The 22,503-nt window shown below is 43.5% G+C and overlaps 1 protein-coding gene across 3 annotated transcripts in view; it reads left to right on the forward strand.

Annotated features, from left to right (window-relative positions):
- The window catches only part of CCDC88C (coiled-coil and HOOK domain protein 88C), a 584,514-nt gene that overhangs the window by 81,008 nt on the left and 481,003 nt on the right, over positions 1-22,503 (forward strand). For all 3 annotated transcript variants that reach the window (XM_086937646.1, XM_086937645.1, XM_086937647.1), the window contains exon 3: positions 702-810. In XM_086937646.1, coding sequence (XP_086793772.1) covers positions 702-810 — 109 coding nt within the window. The remainder of the gene's footprint in view (positions 1-701; positions 811-22,503) is intronic.

Raw genomic sequence — 22,503 nt, forward strand, 5'->3', positions numbered from 1 at the left:
GAAATGACGCTGCTTGTGAGATGAAGTTTAATACGGGGAGCGCGTGCTTCGAGCTCTCAAGCGGAAGCTTTGGGGGTAAAGCAGTAAATGGATTCAAAATGTTTAACAAAAGCATTGTTGGAGGTAGGTAAAGCTGAGACCACAATGGCTGGACTCCTACACGCTAGGCGGAGAGCGAATTCGCCTGGTGTGCCAAGAAACTACATTTCTGTGCCTGGTGCAAAAACAGCTCTGTGACCTGTTCGACCAGGGGCCACATGGAGACACCTCTGGAAAGGTCATTAGCTAAAGCCCGCCTGAGACTGCCTAATCACTTCGTACTTTATCAAATACATCAGACTTGTAGGCCATGCACAAAGCTCTTGCACTTTTTGTGTTTAATAACCAAAACGTGATGCTTTATTGGAATAGATGTCAAATTAAATTGTTCAGATGTTTTTACATTATGCTTTTTAAAGACGTTTTATATTGTAATTAATCATCAAGAAACAAATACTGATGCTGTGCCTTGCACCAAAGTGGATGTGTCCATGAGTCTAGGACTCCTACACGTGTTCAAGGGAGGGCACGGCAGTACTGTATCGCTCTTCAGCCAATTTCTGTGAAATATATTTTGAGATCTGAGAGGTAATGTTTGGCAAAATGAATTATGAAATGTCATCTACTTTTCCTGCAAACCCATGACCTATTTTTCTTTCTAGAGATCCAAGGCCATCAAATCAGCGGGTCAACAAGCACGTCAACAATGATGTCAACTTCCGGATCCAGAACCTCGCTATTCTGGTGCGACACATCAAGACCTACTACCAGGTATGTAGGTGTCCAACTTCCTGCGGATGTAGCTGAAAGCCACGTGTGCTGAAGTTTTGCATGCTAGCTGCAATGACAGTGCTCTGCAGAACCATTATAGGCCTGCACGTGGCAATCTCATTGTTTCAACACTGCTGTGGGCATACCGGAAGTAAAACTCCTTCCTTGAACTTGAAAGAGAACAGTTTGACTTTGTGGTTAAAAGGCACGACTGTTCGTGTTTTTTTATTTTTTTTTATTTTTTACTAGGCTGTATCCATTCTTTTGCTGTGCTAGACTGCCACATGACCTCTCTTATTCATGGTTCTGTGTGGTAGGAGATGCAGGCTGCGCTTGAAGACCCTCTCCGCCAACGCCTTAAATTTTCTGAGCATGAATATTCTGAAAGAGACCCCCCCCTTTGTGTGGGTGGACAGGCTCCTGGAGGGCTGGGCCTGTGTCTCTCAAGGTGTTTTTGTTCAGAATCTTCATGCAGTGAAATCCAGCCTTGAAGATAATGGGGGTCAGTGGCCAAAAACAATAGTTTTCTCCCTTTCACATGCACAGCCTGTAACAGAAAAATAGCACTGGTTTTGCAACTCTATGCTTGGTACTTTGTATTAGAAACAGGTGATAGCGCCATGACAGGTGTGAAGGTTGTTCCGAAACGGTGAGTTGTCATTCTTGATAAAGAAGTGACCCTAGTATGTTTCCGCGGTCATTAGCGTGTGGCTTAGGTAGGTGCGCTGCTGGTTGCCTGGGCCTGTGTTTTGACGGGCTTATGCTCGGTTGGAGATTTCTTCCTGTGCTGAATGACCTGTAATTACATGGGAATGTTCCTTTGCTCTGCTGTACATTTTCTTTGCAGGAGTTCCTTCCTCATCGTTCATCTTTTTTGTTGTTGCTGCCTTTAAAGTTTGGCAGGCGGTCTGCATCTGACATTTCCGGTCTCCTCGCTGATGCACATTTCACAGGTGTTTGTGCGTTTGTGTGTTTGCGCCCTGATAAAGGGAGAAATATGTTTGACACAATAATTTACGTAAATATTGTCGTGTTGTAAGTTGCCAGAGGCAAAACACTGCAGAAAAACACCTTGACACTCGTTTTTGAATGAGGGCCAATTGGGTGAAAACAAAAACTGTAACTTCAGTCTTAAAACATTGGCAAAGCCAATAGGTTTCACAATTGTATTGCGCAGTTTGAGATGCTAATTTGTGGATTGCCCACAAGACCAATGTATTTGAAACATGGATGTTGCTTTCTGTAGCATTGTTTTGTTTTTGTTTTTTTCTCCGGCATTTTTGTCCATACTTGCTCCCCTCTGCTACTGGAACAAAGTAAAATAGTACCTTATGCATTTGGGTGGGGTGCAAGGACATACCTAAATAGGCAATAGAAAAAGCTGACACCAAATACTCCTGTTGGCTGATCCAAGATCTCTTAGACATTGTCACGATCCAGGGGGATGAAGGTTCCAAGGCAAAAGCAGCCAATGGCTGACGGAGACTGACCAAATGCCCCTTGAAGGGAGTATAGGTTGCAAAGTGCTTTCCGTGAATGGTGATGGGGTTGAGAGGACAGGACATGACTGCAAAGGTGAAGCTGGAGGCTAAACAGCCAGAGTTTTTTTCTAATCTTAATTTGCCTTTCAAATATTGATATTTAACACAAAATGAGTGACGTTTTGATAGGTTAGTACTCATTTTAAAAAATACAGGTGGAACTTTCCTTTCTGTTATTCAACCACTACAAGAAAACACTTTTATACTGTGTGTTTAATTGGTTGATTACTTAGCAGAAATGTGTGTGTATATATGTATGTATATATATATATATATATATATATATATATATATATATATATATATATATATATATATATATATATATATATATATATATATATATATATATATATATTGTTTTGTAGAATTTATACCGCACTACTAATATTTGTCTAATATGCAAAATGCTCTGATTAACATTGGGTTCATGGTCGCTAATTTCAGAGGGCCTGGTTGTCAGGATGTTTGTTGTTGGATTTATATGAAAGGTATTGGGAGTGCAGGAAAGTACTAAGAAGATGGTGGCTTTCCCTTGGGGTACACTTAGTTAATGTTAAATTCAATATAGCAGCCTCATCATGTAAAAAGTTCCCTTGGTAACTTGATTCGCTTGTGAACAAGAGAGAGTTTAAAGTCCTAGCTTGGATTTAATGGTTTGGTGGCAGACTAACCACTGAACCAGATGGTAAATGGTCCATTTCCAGCAGGCTAGATACAGTTTAAAAAAATAATTAGTTGTTCCTCTACGTGGGTCCTCTCATTATCATTTTGTATGCTTATTTTACTTAATTAATGATATTGAAGCTTGAAAAGTTGTACCTATATTAACTGTACTGTGCGAAATGTGAGAAAGTGGTTTCAACATAGACCAGGATATTTTAGTCTTCTTAGTTGCAGAGGATTGACACAATCTGGAATGCAATTATACTATCAGAAGTGGTCAGTGGTCTGTTGGACTTGAATGACTCCTCAGTCCTGGGAGCAATCCCTTTCTATTAAATAGCATGCTTTATTGTAAAACTGCAATATCCTATCCCTTTGGTTGCTGTCTTTTTTCAAAGCAGAAAGATAAAAAATATATTGAGGATTCTCTCAACCAGGACACCATGTAGGCAAGACAACTGTTCTTATGTAGTTGTAATTCAGCAACCTTGAAAATCTACAAAGATATGGTTTTCCACATTTGTGAACAGGGCCGGACTGAGAACCAAAACCGGCCCTGGGAAAGTGCTCGGCCGCCCCCCACCCCGGGGCAGTTGTGGGTGCCGCAGAGTTCTTTGCCGGGCTGGTTTTGCTGCAAAAACGGCCCTGTAACAAAAACGGCCCAGAGGGGCCCCAAACCAGCCCCCACCAGTGCGGTGCACCGGGGAATTGCCCGGTGCCCGCTATGGCCAGTCCGGCCCTGTTTGTGAATTGCATAATATGTAGATTTCATCAAAGAAATACTCCTACTTCTGACAGCTCAAAAGTCACTAAGGCCACTGCATATGAATCGTAATGCCACACCTGGTACTGTGCAAAGATAACGGTCAACTTTTAATCTGTTGATTGTTATATTTACCACTTAAAAGGTGAACATTTTATACATACAGAGTGGGACCGCAGAGACGACTACTGTGAACAGAGCTCAACTATCACATGACCACAAACAAGATTGTTGCCTTGAAAAAGCCTTGGCTTGCTTGCCTGTTGGCCGAAACACGCGTCGGCTGTAGTTTGAATAATAACGATCAATACCAATAAACACAGCACTAAATGTTTTAAAGAAGTTCATTGGCTGCTGGAATTTCTATCCAGGATATCCTTACTGATCAATCAAGACATATACCCCTCTCCAAACCCAATTATATGAACATTTTATACAGAATGGTTTAATATCGTTAGTGGTACTTGTTCCTCATGGAATTGGGGTAAGTCGTTTGTGTTTTGTCTTTGGTAGAAAGAAAAGGTCTAATACTGTTAACTATATTGCAGCAGTATGGAAAGAGTGGTTCATTCTATGTCTGCTCAGTGCTTTGTTTCATTGAGATGCCAATTTTCAGCTCAGTGTTTCAATATAACAAGAGGGCGGCTAGGAATTACTATAACCCCACACATTTTGCATCCTTTTAGTGTCTGACATTTGAATCTTAAAATGCTTCCTAGCGAGACACTTGCACAATACGTATGCATTATAGAAATTGTTTGCAAACAGTGCTCCTGAAAGCCTGATTGGGAAACAGTTTGTTTGGTTTACTTATTTTTAACATTGGAAGGGAGCAGAATTTCACATACATCCTGAGCGGACTGCCAAAATGGTAATAGTTTCTGACCTTGCTAGGAAATATAATTCTGTTTGCATAGATTGAACACCCTATCTAGAAAGCTTGTTATAGTTGTAGAAACAAGGCATAATTAACAACTAAAAGAATAAACAAAATAAGCAATGAGTTGGCGTTCTTTTGGATTATGGTAGGAACAAAGGAGTTCCAGTTAAATAAATGTTAAAGCGAAAAAGAAATAGGCAATTTCTTTGCTATCTCAGACTAGAGTTTTTATGTAAATTGCAAGATGTGGCTAATTCTACTTATTTAAGAGAGGGGTTGGGTGTCAAAAAAGGGTTGTGGGAAAGAACTCTAAAAAGTTGTACAACACACTATAAAAGCCTGCATGACAAAAGGAGAAGTTTTGAAGTTGAGGATGTTGAGTAGGTTCCAGATAAGTGGAGTGGTCTCTGAGAAGAGGATGGAGTGGAAGAGATGTCAGAAAGGGTCTTCAGTCCTTGTTGTGTACCAGTTTGTGGACGATGATGATGCGGATCTTGAACATACTTCTATCATTAATATGGAGCAGTGAAGGTTTTCCTTACAGCTTTCATGTGACCATGACATTGGAAATTCAATATGAGCCCTCCAGCAGAGTTTGGGGGATTTGTGTTTTCTTTTTACAAGAAGAGTTACGCCCATCAGGGAGAAGATTGCAGTATTTTAGCTTTGAGTGACTATTCTGATGACAGAGTTGGAGAGGTGTTTCAAGCTCCAAAAACATTTTAAGATAAAGTTGTATGTCGCAAATAAATGGGAATTGAACTCCATGGAATGGTTTAAAACATGGCCGAAATGTGCAGAATGAAAGAGGTGCAGCTTCCACCAAGCTCATTTATTACGATACCATGCTCCTTTCTTCCACTCTCGGGCGGCAGCATCACACCAAGACAAACTTCAAACAATGCATGACCATCGAGGCCAATTGGATGAAAGAGAGCTGCCTCAATCTTAACACCGACAAAACTAAAGTGCTGATCTTCGGGAATAAGAGCTCACTTTGGGACTCCACCTGGTCGCCTACCGAACTTGGACCTAAAAACCAACCTGACAGACCATGCTAGGAACCTAGGCCTCACCCTGGACGCCAGCCTCACCATGAAGTCTCAGGTCAATGCGTCACTTCCTCATGCTTCCACATCCGCTGCATGTTATGAAAAATCTTCATGTGTCTCTCAATGGACACCAGACATACCATCACGCAGGACCTAATCACTGCAACTCACTCTACGCCGGCATCCCAACCCATCTTCTTCACAGACTTCAAATCATCCAAAACACCACTGCTAGACACGTCCTCGACCTCCCGCACCAATCCCACACCACACCATTCGGAGAGCTCCACTGGCTCCCTATCTAAAGGCGCTGCCAGTTCGAGCTTCTCACACGCGCACTCAAGTCACTACACAACACTGGACCCGCATACCTCAATCAACGACTTCACTTCCACAAACCCACCCTATAACTTCGCTCCACATCCATCTCACTCACACAACCACACCCCGCATCCACTGGAAGCAGAGCAGGAGGTTGATCATTCTCCTACCAAGCTGCCAAATCCCCCCCACCCCCAACACATCAGGGTCTCTTACTGACTTCTTGAATTCCGCAAGAAGCTGAAGTCGTGGCTTTTCAATTAGTCTTCTTGCCGGACCATCAAGCCTGCCTGTACTCAGGCCCAGCCTCACCACGCGCCTTCTCTCTCACCTACTCAGCGCATGGATACCCTCCCAGGTGACCAGCAGCGCTCTGCAAATCCACCTTGCATTACATTCCCCAACAGCATGTGGTATTTGGAGCAATAGTACTAATTAACGCTCGATTTCATATTTATTAGTTCAGTGCAAAGGTCATAGTTCAGTTTGTGTCCAAAGTAGAGCGAAATTGACAAGAGAAAACTTTCTGCCACCTTATAGGCTGTGTATAAGAATTACAACATGCTTAAAACAATTTCCTAATAGAACCATCTTCAATATAATTCTATTTTACTGCATAAATGTAACACTTTGTATTCCTGTTTTGGTTAACAACCTTCTCTTAAGTCATAAACCTGAAAATATACCATGGCATAAACCATGTATGAGGCTGCACAGTGAATTACACATTGTACTATCATTGTTGAGGGATGGAGGAGCATCATGCCGAACTCGATTCACCTTTCGTGAGCTTGGGCCCCTACCTACAACAAGCAATGGTAATATCATATTACTTTCAGTGCATCTGTACTACATATGTGTGTGTATTTTGTGCTATTTTATTATGAACGGCAGTGTTTCCAAATAGGTGCTCTAATGCTTCCATGCGAGACACAATCAGTTAATTGTCATGGTGATGCTATGTTGACTGGTATGTGTTGCATGTTAATAGTCCTCTTTCTTTAGTGACCTCTTTGTTTTCTAAAGCATTGGAATCAAAGCAGCACCTATATCAGTTAAAATGTCCTAACAGCGCGAGAATGGTGCCAAAGCTTTTGCTGCATGATGTGTTTACATCTCCTAATGTACTTAATAAAGATGCTTTTTTGTTGCACAATTTAGGCAACTGCATAATGTTGTTTACGTTGCCACGTTGATCCAGTGGCTTAAAAGGCAGGTGCTCAGACTCCAATATGGGTCATAGGTTCCCCGAGTGTCAGGTTCTGCCTGTGACTCCACACCTGAGCGCTAGCCAATCAGATTAGATCAGAACAGGTGGTAAAACTATTTACAGCTGCCCTTTCTTGGGCCCTGCGACTTTGGAAAAAGGGCTGGTCTTGGTAGCTGCCGATTACGTTTAAATGGCTTCGTTTCTCTTGTCAGCAGCTGAACACTAAAACTTTACACTCTGCTATTAGGAAACGTGTTGACACTTTGTGGCCGGATAATTGCTCTGACTTTTCCCTCCGCGGTGCGCAGTCAAAGGCCTTCAGCTGCAGTGCATCACGGGCAGAAGAAGAAAGCAAGATGGCTGTGACTACTGTATTTTCAAAAGATATCTGTTCAAGTTTTTTAAAGAAGTACAGTTGTTTGTGGTCTTCTGAGGTTTACGTCGACAGTGCTGTCCCTCAAGGAAGTCGCAAGCTGATTTACGAGGAAGCTGTGAGAAGTTGAAGCTTACCTGTTGCAGTGCTCACAAGTTTTGAAAATTCTTCGCGAACAAATGATCAAATATGATATAGCAGGAAGCGTTGTGGCATGACCATTGTTATCAATGACAACAAAAGTGACACCAGTGAATTGATAAAACTGAGGAATATCCATGAAATAAAAACAAAACCTCAGTAAAGTAAGCCACGTTTCTTGCAAACGTAGTGGTGCATCTGATGGTGTCTTCCTTAAGGCTTGTCTTCTGGTGAGTTAGCTTCTTGAAACCGCTCCAGCTCATAGGAGCTGCTCTGCAGAGCAATCTCCAGAGTTGCATTTAGAGAGCAGGTGCTGACCCTTTTATCAACCGGTTTGACACCGCCTGCTGTGAGGGAGAGCTGAACCAGACCTCAAAATGTGTGACTCTCACTCGCAATGAGTGATACTTGGGGGTCTCTTCTGTTGCAATGTAACCCTGATGAAAATGATTATTCGTATAGTGCACACAAAAAACGTGATTCTTTTAACTAAATCCAGTACGGTCGGTCCTACTCATTTTATTGACCACTGAAGATAAAAGTTGAATTTGGCTCACCAGATTTCAGAATGGACCCCTCACCTTTCTGTGCTGCAGGGGTGCTGCTGCTTAGTGTGTGAATTATCTGCGGCAAATCTTCAGCTTTTTTTCCATTGGTGAAAAGAAAAACAAGCATTGTACTAGTCAGCAGTTATACACACGTTTGAGTTTCCTGTTCACTGTTTAATTTATGAGAAATGCAGACAAACATTTCCTGCAAAACGGCAGCAACCTGTCTGGCCCAGCGCCAGTCCCCTGGAGAGCGATGTCCGGGTTGACCCTAGTAGACCATGTTCTCCGTTCCCACCCAGAGTTTCTTTATGGCAACATAGACGTTTATTTTGAAGTTTAAAGGATTTTCTTGTTATGTTGATAGTATTTTGGGGCTAACCCTTTGAGACAAAAAAAGACAGTTTTTATGCATGCAATGCGTTAGTATCAGCCACATCTTAAACACCTCTACTTTTAAAGAAAGTCAGCGACCTGACACTGAGTTCCGAACGTGGCTGTGATTGTTGAACTTTCTTGAGAGTTTTCTGGCCTTACAAAACTAATGGCATTAAACTAGTCTTTAGGTTGTGAAAATGTTGTAGTTGTAAGGGTAAAAGAAATGTACAAGAGTGCCTAATTTACCAAAAAATTGGGAGAAACACATCCACAAATTAATGCAGAGGAAAAGGCTCACAATCCCTTAGATACCATAATCACACGTGTAATAACTCACAGTATTAGAGGAAATAAAATCAAAAGCAATTAAAACGGAATATAGAAAATTGTACAATTTATTTAAAAGATTTATACATTCATAAAAAATACTTTCTTGTGCCATATAAAACAATTAACAATGTGTGAATACACATGGAGAATTAAAAAAGATCATAAGCAAAGTTTGTTGACGCAGCGTTTCGGTGTTATGATACGACCTTCATCAGGACAAGGTTCTTATATGTGGAATGAATTAGTAATCGATCCTTATTGTTCAAATGGAGGATTCTTCCTGGATATTATAGGTCACCGTTCTTATAGAATGGTGCTGTGTCTCTGGATAGTAGAACACATCTTGAAATGTCAGTGTCTTGTGGTTGGGCAAGAAGTCTCCACCAAATTGGTTGATAATGAACCAAACACCTTCTTAGTTGTCAATACGTTGTTTATTTCCTGAATGATACACGATCCTTATTCATTCGAAATGTTCTTTTAAGAGTCAAGGGAGCCACCGTTGTTTGTGGATAGTCAGGAGGTATCCCACTAATTTGGGGAAAGGGCCAAGTAACAGCGCATGGCTGGATGCTTTGATGCTTTGATGCTTCTGCTTTACGAAAAACGCTGTAGTTAGTTAGCGCAACCTTCTTCCAATTCATCAAGAACTGATTTTATAATTTATCAAGCTCTTGTGTTAATACGACGGACTCCCTGCTCCTCTTGTGTCTCTTTATTTTGGAATAAATAGTAGTTGTAAGGGTCCCACCCAGTAGCTCAGAAGCGATCCGTACTCAGTGGAAATCTGCATATTTGCTCTCCTTGTCGATGACTAGTCCCTGGGGTAAAATATCTCAATAGAGAATTAAAAGTGTAAATGGCTTTGTGGTGTCTAGCTGCTCATGGGGGAGTATTTATAGTGTGTAGTAAGCCGTGCGTTGGATGACTTTTCAGTTTTTCACTCACTAGAATACTAGTATTCTAATACAAAACTTTAGGGCACAGTGATTTGTGTCCTCCGCCAAGGAGCCCCTTGGCTTTATTCCCATTCAAATAAAAACAAATAGATTGCATTATGTGGTTGATTGCAGTAAAGGATGGTTGAAAATTAATTGAAATGGTATAGTGTTATTACCAATATTTAAGAGCTGAATAGCATGACCAAGGAGAAGGAGTCACAGTAGTAAGAGGGTACAGACAGGACTTGGATAAAGCCCGACTTTAGTAGGGGACATTGGTCGTGCTAGAAGTACATAGCTAATAACAGCGTCTCTGTCCATCTCTCACTACTTATCCACAAGATTGGCAAAATGGGTACAGTGCCCTGCTGCTTACCTTGCTTGGAGAGGGTATTGGTCATTGTTAGACTCTAAATTGGTCCGGCGTTGACATGTAGCCAAAAGGTTTAGCAGAATAGGGAGAGATTGGGATTATGCAAATGGTACCCAGGTCATTGAATTTACCAGGTTTACTTGTATATGTAGTGGTATTAGTATATTGTACAGATAATGTATTTGGACATTTTTATGTTGTACATCTCTTGGCTCCCTTTTGGCTTGGTTTGTGTCATAAAAATAACACATATATACATAAATAGATATTGTGAACTTAGTTGGTTATTAAGAGTGATGATCCATAGGGTGTAATCCCAAGCATGCGATTCTTGATAGTATGCTAGACAATAAATTAACATAAGGTGCGAAATGTATGGATGTGTTTATTAAGAGAGAGATTAACAGTCTGTAGGTGAATAAAGGCATATTGCATCCTGCAGATGCTCGTAGTTTACGTCAACTGTATGTCCAACAGAAGATAAGTAAACGTGTTTGAGGGCCATTGAATTAGAGTATAATTACCAGGTACAATATCCAAATGCTGCAGTGGAAAAACAAGTTTTAGACCCTGTGTAAACTATAAAAGCAGCAATATTCTTTTAGAGAAGTTGGGTAGGGTGATCCAAAATAGAGAATGGTGCCTACTCCTTCGGAAGCAGTGGAAGCCTGGATACAGCCGGCAGCCAACCATGGGAGCTTCCACAGGCAGCCCTTTCACAAATGAACTAGAGCAGAGTTGGTGGTCTCGTCCCTGCAGAAAGTCTGCAGAGAAATCTTGCAAGAAACTGTACCCCAGTTTGACTTGACTGTCCGGAGACTCCCCGTTGGCCAGTATGCTGCTGGCTGTCAATAGTTTAGTTCCCTTTAGTTTTTTATTTCCACAGGCCGTCTCCCCTTTGTTGGTTGTTGGCTCCATGAATGCAGCTTACAAATGGATGATATGAGGGTCAGAGGTTTGAATCTTGGCCTAGCAGACTCGGCCTACAACCTTCCAAAGTCAGTAAATTGAGTACCATAAAGTGCTGATAGGTACATCTGTTATTACAGTGCTTAGAAACAGCCAAAGCTTGCTATGAAGAGCTGTATAAAAACAGGAAGCACGTACTAGGTTGGTGAACTGAGTTGTATTAAAAAAATGTATTATTGGACTGCTTGAGCTTCATGTGAAAAGGCCCTTTAATACTCTGTTAAAGCCAACCCAGCTTTAAGCAGATTATTTTTGCATTTTAAGTCTCTGACGGCTCTTTGTTTGCTTTATTAGCTCCTGATCTGTGATCAAGATCTAACCAATCAGGTGTGGCTATTCAAGTAAGACCCACCTTGCTCACTATTAGCTTTTGTTGACCATTCAGCAAGTCACTGAAACCATGCCATCGTCCTTCCCTTGTGCAATGTAGGAAAACAGGTGAGCTCATTAAACAAATTAAGCCAACTCCAATGTTTGAAGCAATCAATCAGTCCTGAACTTGCGTCAGGCCTGGCTCTGTTTTTATGTTACTAAGTTTGAATGCGTATGCTGCTTTTACCGGTGCAGAAAAGGGGGTGGTGATGGACAGAGTATCTGAATTAAGAAGAACACTCGTACCCAGTCAACAGATCAGGGCTTGATCCATCACCGTTTTTTAGCTCACTGCACCATCCCAGCTCAGAACCTGGCTACATGCAAATTAGTCTGTCCCTGGCCCAGTGCATTATGGGAACAGGGCAGACCAAACTACTAAGCCAATTCTTATACTGGGAAGGAAACCAGCTTCTGGGGACCGATTTCTGGCATTACAGCAGTCTTCGGCCCGGCTTGCTTGAATCCTGATGGTGTAATGAGCAAGGGACTCACATCTGAGTATACCCTTCCACGCTTATGGTGGACAAAACGATTCAGAAAAGGGGGTGGTGATGGACAGAGTATCTGAATTAAACAGAACACTCATACCCAGTCAACAGATCAGGGCTTGATCCATCACCGTTTTTTAGCTCACTGCACCATCCCAGCTCAGAACCTGGCTACATGCAAATTAGTCTGTCCCTGGCCCAGTGCATTATAGGAACAGGGCAGACCAAACTACTAAGCCAATTCTTATACTGGGAAGGAAACCAGCTTCTGGGGACCGGTTTCTGGCATTACAGCAGTCTTCGGCCCGGCTTGCTTGAATCCTGATGGTGTAATGAGCAAGGGACTCACATCTGAGCATACCCTTCCACGCTTATGGTGGACAAAACGATTCAGAAAAGGGGGTGGTGATGGACAGAGTATCTGAATTAAACAGAACACTCATACCCAGTCAACAGATCAGGGCTTGATCCATCACCGTTTTTTAGCTCACTGCACCATCAGGATTCAAGCAAGCCGGGCCGAAGACGGCTGTAATGCCAGAAACCGGTCCCCGGAAGCTTGTTTCCTTTCCAGTAAAAGAATTGGCTTGGTAGTTTGGTCTGCCCTGTTCCCATGATGCACTGGGCCAGGGACAGACTAATTTGCATGTAGCCAGGTTCTGAGCTGGGATGGTGCAGTGAGCTAAAAAACGGTGATGGATCAAGCCCTGATCTGTTGACTGGGTACGAGTGTTCTGCTTAATTCAGATACTCTGTCCATCACCACCCCCTTTTCTGAATCTCTTTTACCGGTGCATCATCAACCCTCATCTTCATAGGGGGTGGATGGGTTATAGATCCAGATGTATGAAACACTTTTGAATTACCAAACACTGCGGTTCGCAAAATCATAAGCTTTTGCGTCTACATAATGGTTTTATAATTTACTAAATCCCCTTTGTAATCATCGCAATAGGGGTTTGGGGACCCAATTCGATTCTCAATTAGGAGTGGGTGTGAAAGAGGCGGCCCCACCTGTTTGTGATTTGCAGTGAAATGCATCAATGGTTTGTGACTCAGTTGCCACTATTAAACAGCTTCCCCTGTGGGAATTGTGTTGTGCTGCCTCAAAGAGGGGGCAGGCTGAGTTCCAAGTGATCACTGCCTACTCCCTGGGTGTCTTACCAAATGGAATTATTTTTAATGTGTTACCTGTGGCGGCTCCTCTGCTAAGGTGGAGGAGCGTCGCCCCACTGCTATAACAACAAATCATTATTATAATTGTATTTTTCATATTGAAGTCAGTGGCTCTCTGGGCAGGACGAGGCTGGCCAGAGCAGGGAGAGGAGGGATTTGAACTCTTTAAGTGTGCAGGACAGCTTGGCCAGAAACATGCAAAATCTCCCAGTCCTTGTCAGAATGCCGTGGTTCGACGCTCAGACGCTGCATTGCAGCGTTGTGATTGGCAATGGGGAGCCTGGGAGTCCGGGGGCTTCCTGTTGCTTCTTGCTGCCGACGGAGACAGAAAGAAGCGGACAGAGGAGAGGCGCCGGCCGGCTCAGGTACGCGTTTTTTTCTCTGCATTTTCTTTCTGCCCCTGTCCCACCCCTCCCGATCAGTAGCAGCCGCTATTGTGTGGTACCTGTTTCTTTAAAGAACACAGGCTGCTTAAAAAATATGTCTACACTTTGGAATTCAAGGATGGTGGTCTGCTGTCCCTTGCAGGCCTCCATCTTTTGTTTTTAGGTCTCGCCTATGCAGCGCGCAAGCTCTGCTTTGGAGTGATCTTTTGGAATCACTACGTACTTTTTTGGAAACTCGTCGCGCATGTACTGCACTGTTTTCAATGAGCTCTCGTGCATGTACGGCGTTTACCTTGCGGGAGGGAGCAGTGGTGCCATCTGTTTGCAATTATCGCACCCCCCGCTGCTCGCTCCCGGTAAGGTAAACTCAGTAGATGGACTTTAACTTTCGCGACTGCGGGGCCGCACTGTCTTTCAGCGCTTGTTTATTTAATTACCATGGCCCTGCTTCAAGTAACTTATGTGTTTTCCCAATGCTTGTTTTATCTTTCTTTCTGTTCACAAGTTCTTATGTCGTTCTTTCACGTTGAGGCCTCGCCCCTTTCTTTAGACAATCACCATCTAAAGAAATGTCCACGGCACCTATTGCATTCGCAAATGCGTGTATTACAAATGGCGGAGCACGTGATATTTTTTAAATACGCACGACTTGAGCTTTTTCTCACACTTTAACAAAGCATTAGGGGCGTGAGATAGCAGCGCTAGGAGGTGACAATGAGGCAGCAGCGGGCTCTGGACACCGGCTATTCTCCAAGCCATCCATGCAGGGCAGGCGCTGCTCCTGGTGAGCTCCAGGTTGCTCACATGGTGAGTACAGCTCACTGACGTCCAACACAAAGGCTGACCACACTGCTAGAGACGTTTAGTTTGTAATTCATGGCTATTCCTTTGCCTATTCTTGAATTTTGTCCCTGAACGCCCACTCTCTTATTTATGGGGGTGGTTTTGCTCTAAAAGGTAGCGAAATACAATATTCCTGTTATTTGAACTTGCTGAAGGATCCACCTCAACGTTTTAATAGCTGAACTATATTAGATATCTTAGGATCTGCTTGCCACATATCTACTTGATCCTTCATATCAGCAGTGTATATCCTGTTAAATGTATATACCAGGAACATTCTGAGTGACTTTTCCGTATTTACGTAAAGTAGTAGTACATGCTAGTAGTCCAGGTGGGAAGACACTGAATGCGTTCTAGAACACTGCAGATTGACTTATTCTGAGATTTAGGAGTAGGGCCAAGTATTATTGCATCCATAAAATGTATGCTGTTTAGCAGGAATGGGAATTTTTTGGATGAATGGGGTCATTGTTCTAGGCTTCTTAAAAGAGTGTTCCATTTATCTATATATGGTTGCCATATACTGGGAATTTTTTGGATGAATGGGGTCATTGTTCTAGGCTTGTTAAAAGATTGTTCCATTTATCTATATATGGTTGCCATATACTGTTGCATTTGCAAAAAGATCAATGCACATACATTACGCTGCTTAGAACGAGATAGCTTCAATTTAAAAAAACAAGCATTGGCATAGCCAATAGATAGGTCTCGCCTTTGGAACCTTATAAGTGTTTCGCCGTGCAACAGTTGATGTTGTTGCACCAAGGATATTGTGCTGCATAACTAAATACTTATAAGGTCCCAAAAGCGAGGCCTATTGGCTATGCCAATGCTTGTTTTATAAGGAATTGCAAATATCAGCCTGTCAAATTAATTATTATTAGGACAGTAGATCTCTTACCCCATGCATTTGGACATTTTGCGACAGAGCCTGTTACAACATAGATCACATCGAAAAAAATGACAGGCAAGTTAAACATACAAGTTAGTACTTACTTTGCACCCATTCTTTATGACTTGTCTCTTATAATACGTCTAGCCCATAGTGCAAATCCTTAGGATAATACCCATTGATGTGGTAAAGAGCGCCAAGCAGCTATGCTGGCACAGGAGGTATGGTACAGGGCCCATGAAACCATTCTCGCGTCAATTTTGGGGTGGGCACCCAATTATTAGCTAACCAGTTAATAATAAAAGCACTCACAATTCGAATTGGGGTTTTTGAAGTAGATAACAATGGCCTGTAGTGCTTGTAGTAGTCTTAAAAAGAAAACATATTTTAAACAGTCTTTAATGTAGCCGGCCTTCAAGAAAATAACTAGAACTTGGGTAAACTGTGTGATAATTGCAAAAGGAGTGTAAAAGCAATGAGATTGCATGTAAAGAAGGACTTCAGGATCTGTACCAATTTAATTTCCCTCTCTGGGACACTTTAACCCACTATCACTCCCCTGTGTTTAACCATGTGTTTAACTATGTGGTCCCACTGTAGAGACAGTGTCTGTCTGGTTAGATGCTGCTTTAGTTTTAATAAATAGACCACCTACTGATGGAATGTGCCCAGGTATGTTACAGCTGGTTCAGATTGATTCAGGTATTTCTACCTGAATCCGTACCTATACTGAGTGTCAGGGCTCTGTCCAAACCTTGGTCTTGGGTTTGTTGGGCCTGAGACTGACGTCTCATCCCACTATTGAGGCCCAAAAGGAAGCACAGATAAACTGGTTATAATCTGGAATAATGCACTGTATAAGACACTTGAAGTTGCATGAAACAAGGAGACTTAGGAGAGCTTAACACATCTGTGATCACTTGAGTGAATCTTTTGAGCGCCAGGATTGTGATGATTGCAGCCTATTAACACAGTGCTCCCCATCACCATTCTGCATTTTGAAGTGGTTTAAAATGACGTTGCATAAACATAAGCCTTATTTTGCCCTGCCCGGAATCGAACATCTGACCTGCAGGTTACATCAGATGTCTCAAGCATCTGTTTTTCCTTATCTAGTGCGATGATCCAGTGGCGGTGGTATAACTAGCGTCTAAAAATGTTTTTTTTTAAACCCATAGGGCTCCATTCTTGCTCCTGCTGGAGTGCAGGGTGGTAAAATCACTCCAAGAAAAAACAGTACCACAACATGTGGTTTATTTCTTGGGCAATTTAACCTCCTCAAAATAAGTTCCACCAGTTATAATGGAGATAACATGTGAATATGATAATACCAGATTGGGAAAACCTATGTTTTCCCCATACCTGACGTGCACAACTCAGAATGGGGACCTATTTTGCCCACAGAAATTCTGCAAGGTAATACATGGAGGTACTTGTGCTGGTATAAGCCTTGGGTTAGAGAGAAATTGCCACTGCATTTGGAAGTTCAGATTGGATGCAAGCACCAGCTTTTGAACCTGCTCATGATGAAGGTCCCCATTCAATTTTGATGAAGAAACAAAATGGCAATGCCTCTTGAACTTGATACACTTCCAGACAAGCCTTTCTGTCTGTGACCAATCTGTTCTTTGAATATAGCACCCCATCTCTAAGTGGTTTGCACTACCTTCCCGTAGCCTACATTTTTATTGTCTGGTTCAGTCCTTATGATTTACGAAGCTCTGTAGAGAAGTTGCTCTGCTTCCCGATCATCTTGATTGGCTCATGGGTGAATATTAGCACTAAGGATCATTCAACAGCATCAAGAGCCTTACAATTCTGTATGGAAGAATTGTGGTCGAAATCCAACTCCTGGTTATTTTTGTCTGTTACCTGATTTTACTTCTCGCTCCTGTGTCGCTCCTGTGTTTTCTTTTTTGAATAACTTTGTGTTTTCAAGATGTACAAGTTACATCAATTCATAGCAATTGGCTGTACAGGCAGCAAGGTGCAATACATGTTTTAGATCAGAGATACTCAAAGTAGCCCTCTTGACCTTTACAAGCACCCCCCCCCCCCCCGTGAACAGCTGCTGAGGATTATTAATTAGAAACAATTTTTAAATGAACAGGCAAGGATTTGTTAACCAGCAAATAAACGCTTGCCCATTAATTTAACACGTTTTTAGACCTCCTTATACAACCCCTGACCCACCCAGACCCCCTACCGCCACCCTGTTGACATCTGTGCCACCCTCGGTCACATCACAGACCGTACTTTGTGGCCCCTGGGCCAATGATTGTGAGTACCCATGTTTTAGATCATAATTAAATCATCATTTTTTTTATTAGATTTTCAAAAAAGGATGACAAAATACCAAAAGGAGGTGTAATATCAGGTGACAGACAAAACACCCAAGAGTTTAATTTTGACTTGAATCGATCATACAGATTTGTAATGCTCTTTATATTAACCAAAGTTATGGTTAGATAGATATAGTAGAAGCGTTTCAAAGTGTTAAGTTCTCCAATGCCCCAATTTGTTGTGGTAATGAATCGTGATTCTGTTCTTTAGTTGCGCTATTGGCTCCCAAAGCATGGTGAGCACCGCTCCAAGTCCTATGCGTTGGGCACTGTGCAGTTTGTGAGCAAGGGTAAGTTGTCCAAGGGCACTGCCAGACCAACAAGACCGGGCTGATTCCACAAGCGCTGCACGGCTTGTTTTTAGCATCTATCTGCAGCTGCCTACGTCACCTGCCAGGCGACCTAGGGTGGACAGCGTCTTAGTCTTGTCCCCTGCTTGATAGGTTGGGCAGTGTGTCCTAAAAAAGGTTACCGTAGGCACATAGGGCTCCTCCTCTGTTTATTGCTTCACAGCATCAGGAGTGGGTGGGGTGAGGCTATGGGGGAGGGTCTTACAAGGGGGCGGCAAGGTGTAAGTCAGTTACAGTGCCAAAAGTCCAGATCGTCAGATAATGCTGCATTGTATACCATCTTGGTAATCGAACAAAACCTAGTGCCTTTGATCTGCAGTTAGGCCACCTCATGTGGCCATTGGTTTTGCTCCCAACCTTGGGAAGTTTGGCATTGAGTGCAGCTGCCGCCGTGTGCAACCCGCTCTATCTGCGCCCAGAAATCTGGTTCTTATCACTACCCAGCCTCGAATTCCAAGGTCCCTCCCTCATGCCATTTCCCTAAATGATTATAGCCCCTTTCCTGGGTTTGTTTTATTATAGGGTGTATTGTTGTCGCGCTCTGCGGGTGGTATTCACGCCTGTGTTTAGTCCCGGGCCTGGAATGGGTCCTGGGCGGCTCGCGCGCGCCTCGGTAGCTCTGCCTTCCAGGAGGGAAAGCGGCTCCCGAGTTTCCACATCTGCAGATCCCTTCAAAGCAGACAGGAGGAAGGCGACGGCTCGGTCGGTTCAATTGGGGTTAACGTCGTGTTGATTTGCAACAGCTGTGTTATTGCAGCTGAGTTAACCACCCCAGTCCGCTGAGACCGCAAGTCACACAAATTAGTCGGATTTCCCTTTTTTCGCAGTTTTTTTTGGGCCTGATGTTTCTTGCTAGCTGTGCTGCTTCATGTGCAGCGTTCAAATGTTATTATTAGAATCCGTAGCTAAACCAATATTGAAAAGGCACTCGCGAAACCTTAAAGCTGAACACTGACTTCTGTGTATTGTTTTCTGCGTAAATACATTTTCTCTGATTACACAGATATTATTATACTCATGATGGTCTGCGCGTTAAAAAAAATATTTTTGTCACTTCACCCCCCAATGGGCGCTTGTCATTGGGTGGGGGGGGGGGGGGGGGGGGAGGGGCACGGTGTAAGGCAGACAGGGAGTTGTCATTTTCTATGCATATATGCACTTTAGGGCCCGATACAAGAACAACGTTTGCTGTGTTGGTGGGTGGTCTCCGACGGAGCACAAAGGGTGAGACCTGCTCGGTGAGATAACATCTCACAGACATGGGGCCTCCAGGCACGTTCAGGCAGCTTTCGGGCCCGTGCTCACATTATTTTTTATTAAACGCACAACACGCCAGAAAAAAATGCATATTGTACGCCTCTCTGAATTGATGGTAGCAAACGTGTATATTTGTAGATGACCCACATGATGGAAATGCCTTAGTTCATCCTGCCTAGGTGGGGGACTGTTAATAATAACAGGTATTTAACCTGTATCCTGTCAGGACTTTAAAAGAAGAACCACCTCAGAAAATCACTCAGTGCTCCACTTCAGCCCCCTCATCTCCCCAAACTGCGCAAGCCCCACTCTCCTGGGCGATATTTGTTGGCAGGGTGATCTAATCCCTCCTACATTTTTATTTCATTCCGACTGACCCAAAAATAACTCTCCGCTTGTTGGTTTCTTTGTTTTCTTTTGGACATGATTTGTAGGTACGGTTTATCTGCATTGTGCATGAAAGCCTCCCAGTGCTGGGAATGCAGAAGGTCTGTGCTGATATCAGAAAAAAGTGTCAATGGCTAATATTTCTGAATGCTCTGGCTGGGCCAAATCATACTCTCTGAAGAGTTACCAGACGGCACTATTGAGAAAGGTAGATTTGCTTGAATGCAGGAGCAAGTTATTTTGTCTGTATTCATGTTCAGTCTTTTGACTCCATTTTTGAATATTGTAATTGCATATAGGTAACTGCTAGCAACAGAGAGCTAGGTTCCAATATATATATATTTTGGATCCATATATTAGTAGAAGTCAATTTTGGGTCATAGTTTGAAGGTTGACGTGCGTTGTCTCCTGTTGGGTGTTCCGGTATCAATGTAATACAAAATATAAAGTGGTCCGAATGGCGCTTCTCCATTAGCAGCAAATGCTGAGAAGCCAACACACATGGTTTTTCACAGGTTGAGCACATCATTCATTGTGGGAAAGCAAAATATGCATTTTCTATATACACACCAAGGAGAAAACCCATTTGTTTGGAGAAGGAAACCATTTTATCTCATTCTTTTTTTATTTTATGTATCAATAGTATACATAATTGAAAGTAATCTTGCAAGGTGAATAACTGGTTCTACGTAAAGCGCTCTGATACCAGGTTCGGTTCGGGTCTAGTTCGCACTATATAAAACTCTGCAATAAAAAATATCTAAAGAGAAAACATTTGTATCTTCGTTGAACACTGGCTAATGTGGCTTTAAATTAATAGACCAGTGTGCGTCATCCAAATAGTCATGCGCAATTATGGAAGTCAGACCCTGCTCAAGAAACCATCCGCAGATCCCACGGACCTCAAGAACTACCAGCCCATCTCGCTCCGCCCTTTCGTGGCAAAAGTCTCCGAAAAGGCAGTCAACGCACAACTAACCAGGTTCCTCGAAGACAACAACATTCTCAACACCTCTCAATCCAGATTCCGTAGCAACCACAGCACCTAGACCGCCCTACTAGCCGCCACGGACGACATCCGCACCCTCCTTGACCAAGGCCACACGGCAGCCCTCATCCTACTTGACCTATCAGCAGCATTCAACACACTCTCCCACCACACACTCGCCGCCAGACTACACGCCGCATACAAGGAACCGCCCTCGACGGGATCCGATCGCTCCTCACTGGCAGGAGCCAGAGAATCCGACTGCCATCCTTCCTCTCCGAACCCATGGAAATCAACTGCAGAGTACCCCAGGGACCATTACTCCGCTCTACCCTCTTCAACATCTACATGGCCCCCCTCGCCACCATTGTCGGATAACACTGCCTCAACATAGTGTCCTACGCTGATGACACCCACCTTATCCTCTACCTCACCAAGGACCCCACACTACCAGACTCAGATTCCAGGAAGGAATGCAAGTGGTTGCATCCAGGATGAGAAACAGTTGCCTGAAGCTCAACTCGGAGGATGCAGAATTCCTTGTCCTCGAAACCACCCCAGCAACATGGAACGGCACCTGGTGGCCCACCACCCTCGGCACCCGTCCTACCCCCACGGACCATTCCAGAAACCTCGGCATCGTACTCTACTCCTCCCTCTCCATGAACCGTCAGGTCAACGCCATCACCTCCAGTTGTTTCAACACCCTCCGGATCCTCCACAAGACGTTCAAATGGATCCCCCCCGAGTCAAGGAAGACAGTCACCCACGCCCTCATAAACAGCAGGCTCGACTACAGAAACACTCTTTATGCCGGCATCAATAAGTATCTACTCCGCAAGCTCCGCACAATACAGAACACCATCGCCAGACTCTTCGTCGGCCTCCCCCTACACAAACACATCAGCCAACACCTACGGAACCTTAACTGGCTCCCCGTCGAGAAGAGAATCACCTTTAAATTACTCACCCACGCCTACAAATCCCTCCACAACACCGGACCCCAATACCTCAACGAGAGAATCACCTTCCACGCAAGCAAGAAAAACCTCTGATCCGCCAACCACGCCCTTGCTGAAACCCACGCATACACAGAACCAGAACAGAGGGAAGAGCCTTCTCCTACATCGTGGTCAAGACCTGGAACGAGCTCCCGATTGACATCAGACGTGCCCCCCCTCCCTGAGCGCCTTCAGGGAGGCCCTCAAGACCTGGCTCTTCGACTGAACGGAGCTGCAAACCCCCCCCCCCCACTCCCCCCCCCCCCCCCCCCCCAGCACCTTGAACCTCGCAGGTGAGTAGCACTCTTACAATTCCCTGATTGATTGATTGACCATTCCTCATCCCTGCTGCCCACTGCTGTCTGTCAGGATAGCACAGCCCCCAGTACTGAAAAATAAAATGAGAATAGCATTGAATTATTACCATTTTATTTTTCCTTTTTGCACTGCTTAGATAGCAGTGAGGCGACACTCCTCCGCCTTAAAAGAGGAGCAGCCTCTGGCAGCCTGTGCTTTGTAACTCTAGACATGTGTTTCTGGATTCATTCCTTTATCAGTAGAGAGCAAGAAGTCATTTTGGGGGTGCTGGAAATGTTGCTCAGTCTTCTCAGGTCTGTGTACCACTCACTGGGCACAGGTACATCAACCCATATGTGAACGTTATTTGGCTTTATCATTGTGCATTCATCCATGTTTTGCAGCATGATTGAAAGAGAAAAAGC

This window comes from Lissotriton vulgaris, chromosome 9 (assembly GCF_964263255.1).
Source record: "Lissotriton vulgaris chromosome 9, aLisVul1.2, whole genome shotgun sequence".
Classification (NCBI taxonomy): Eukaryota; Metazoa; Chordata; class Amphibia; order Caudata; family Salamandridae; genus Lissotriton; species Lissotriton vulgaris.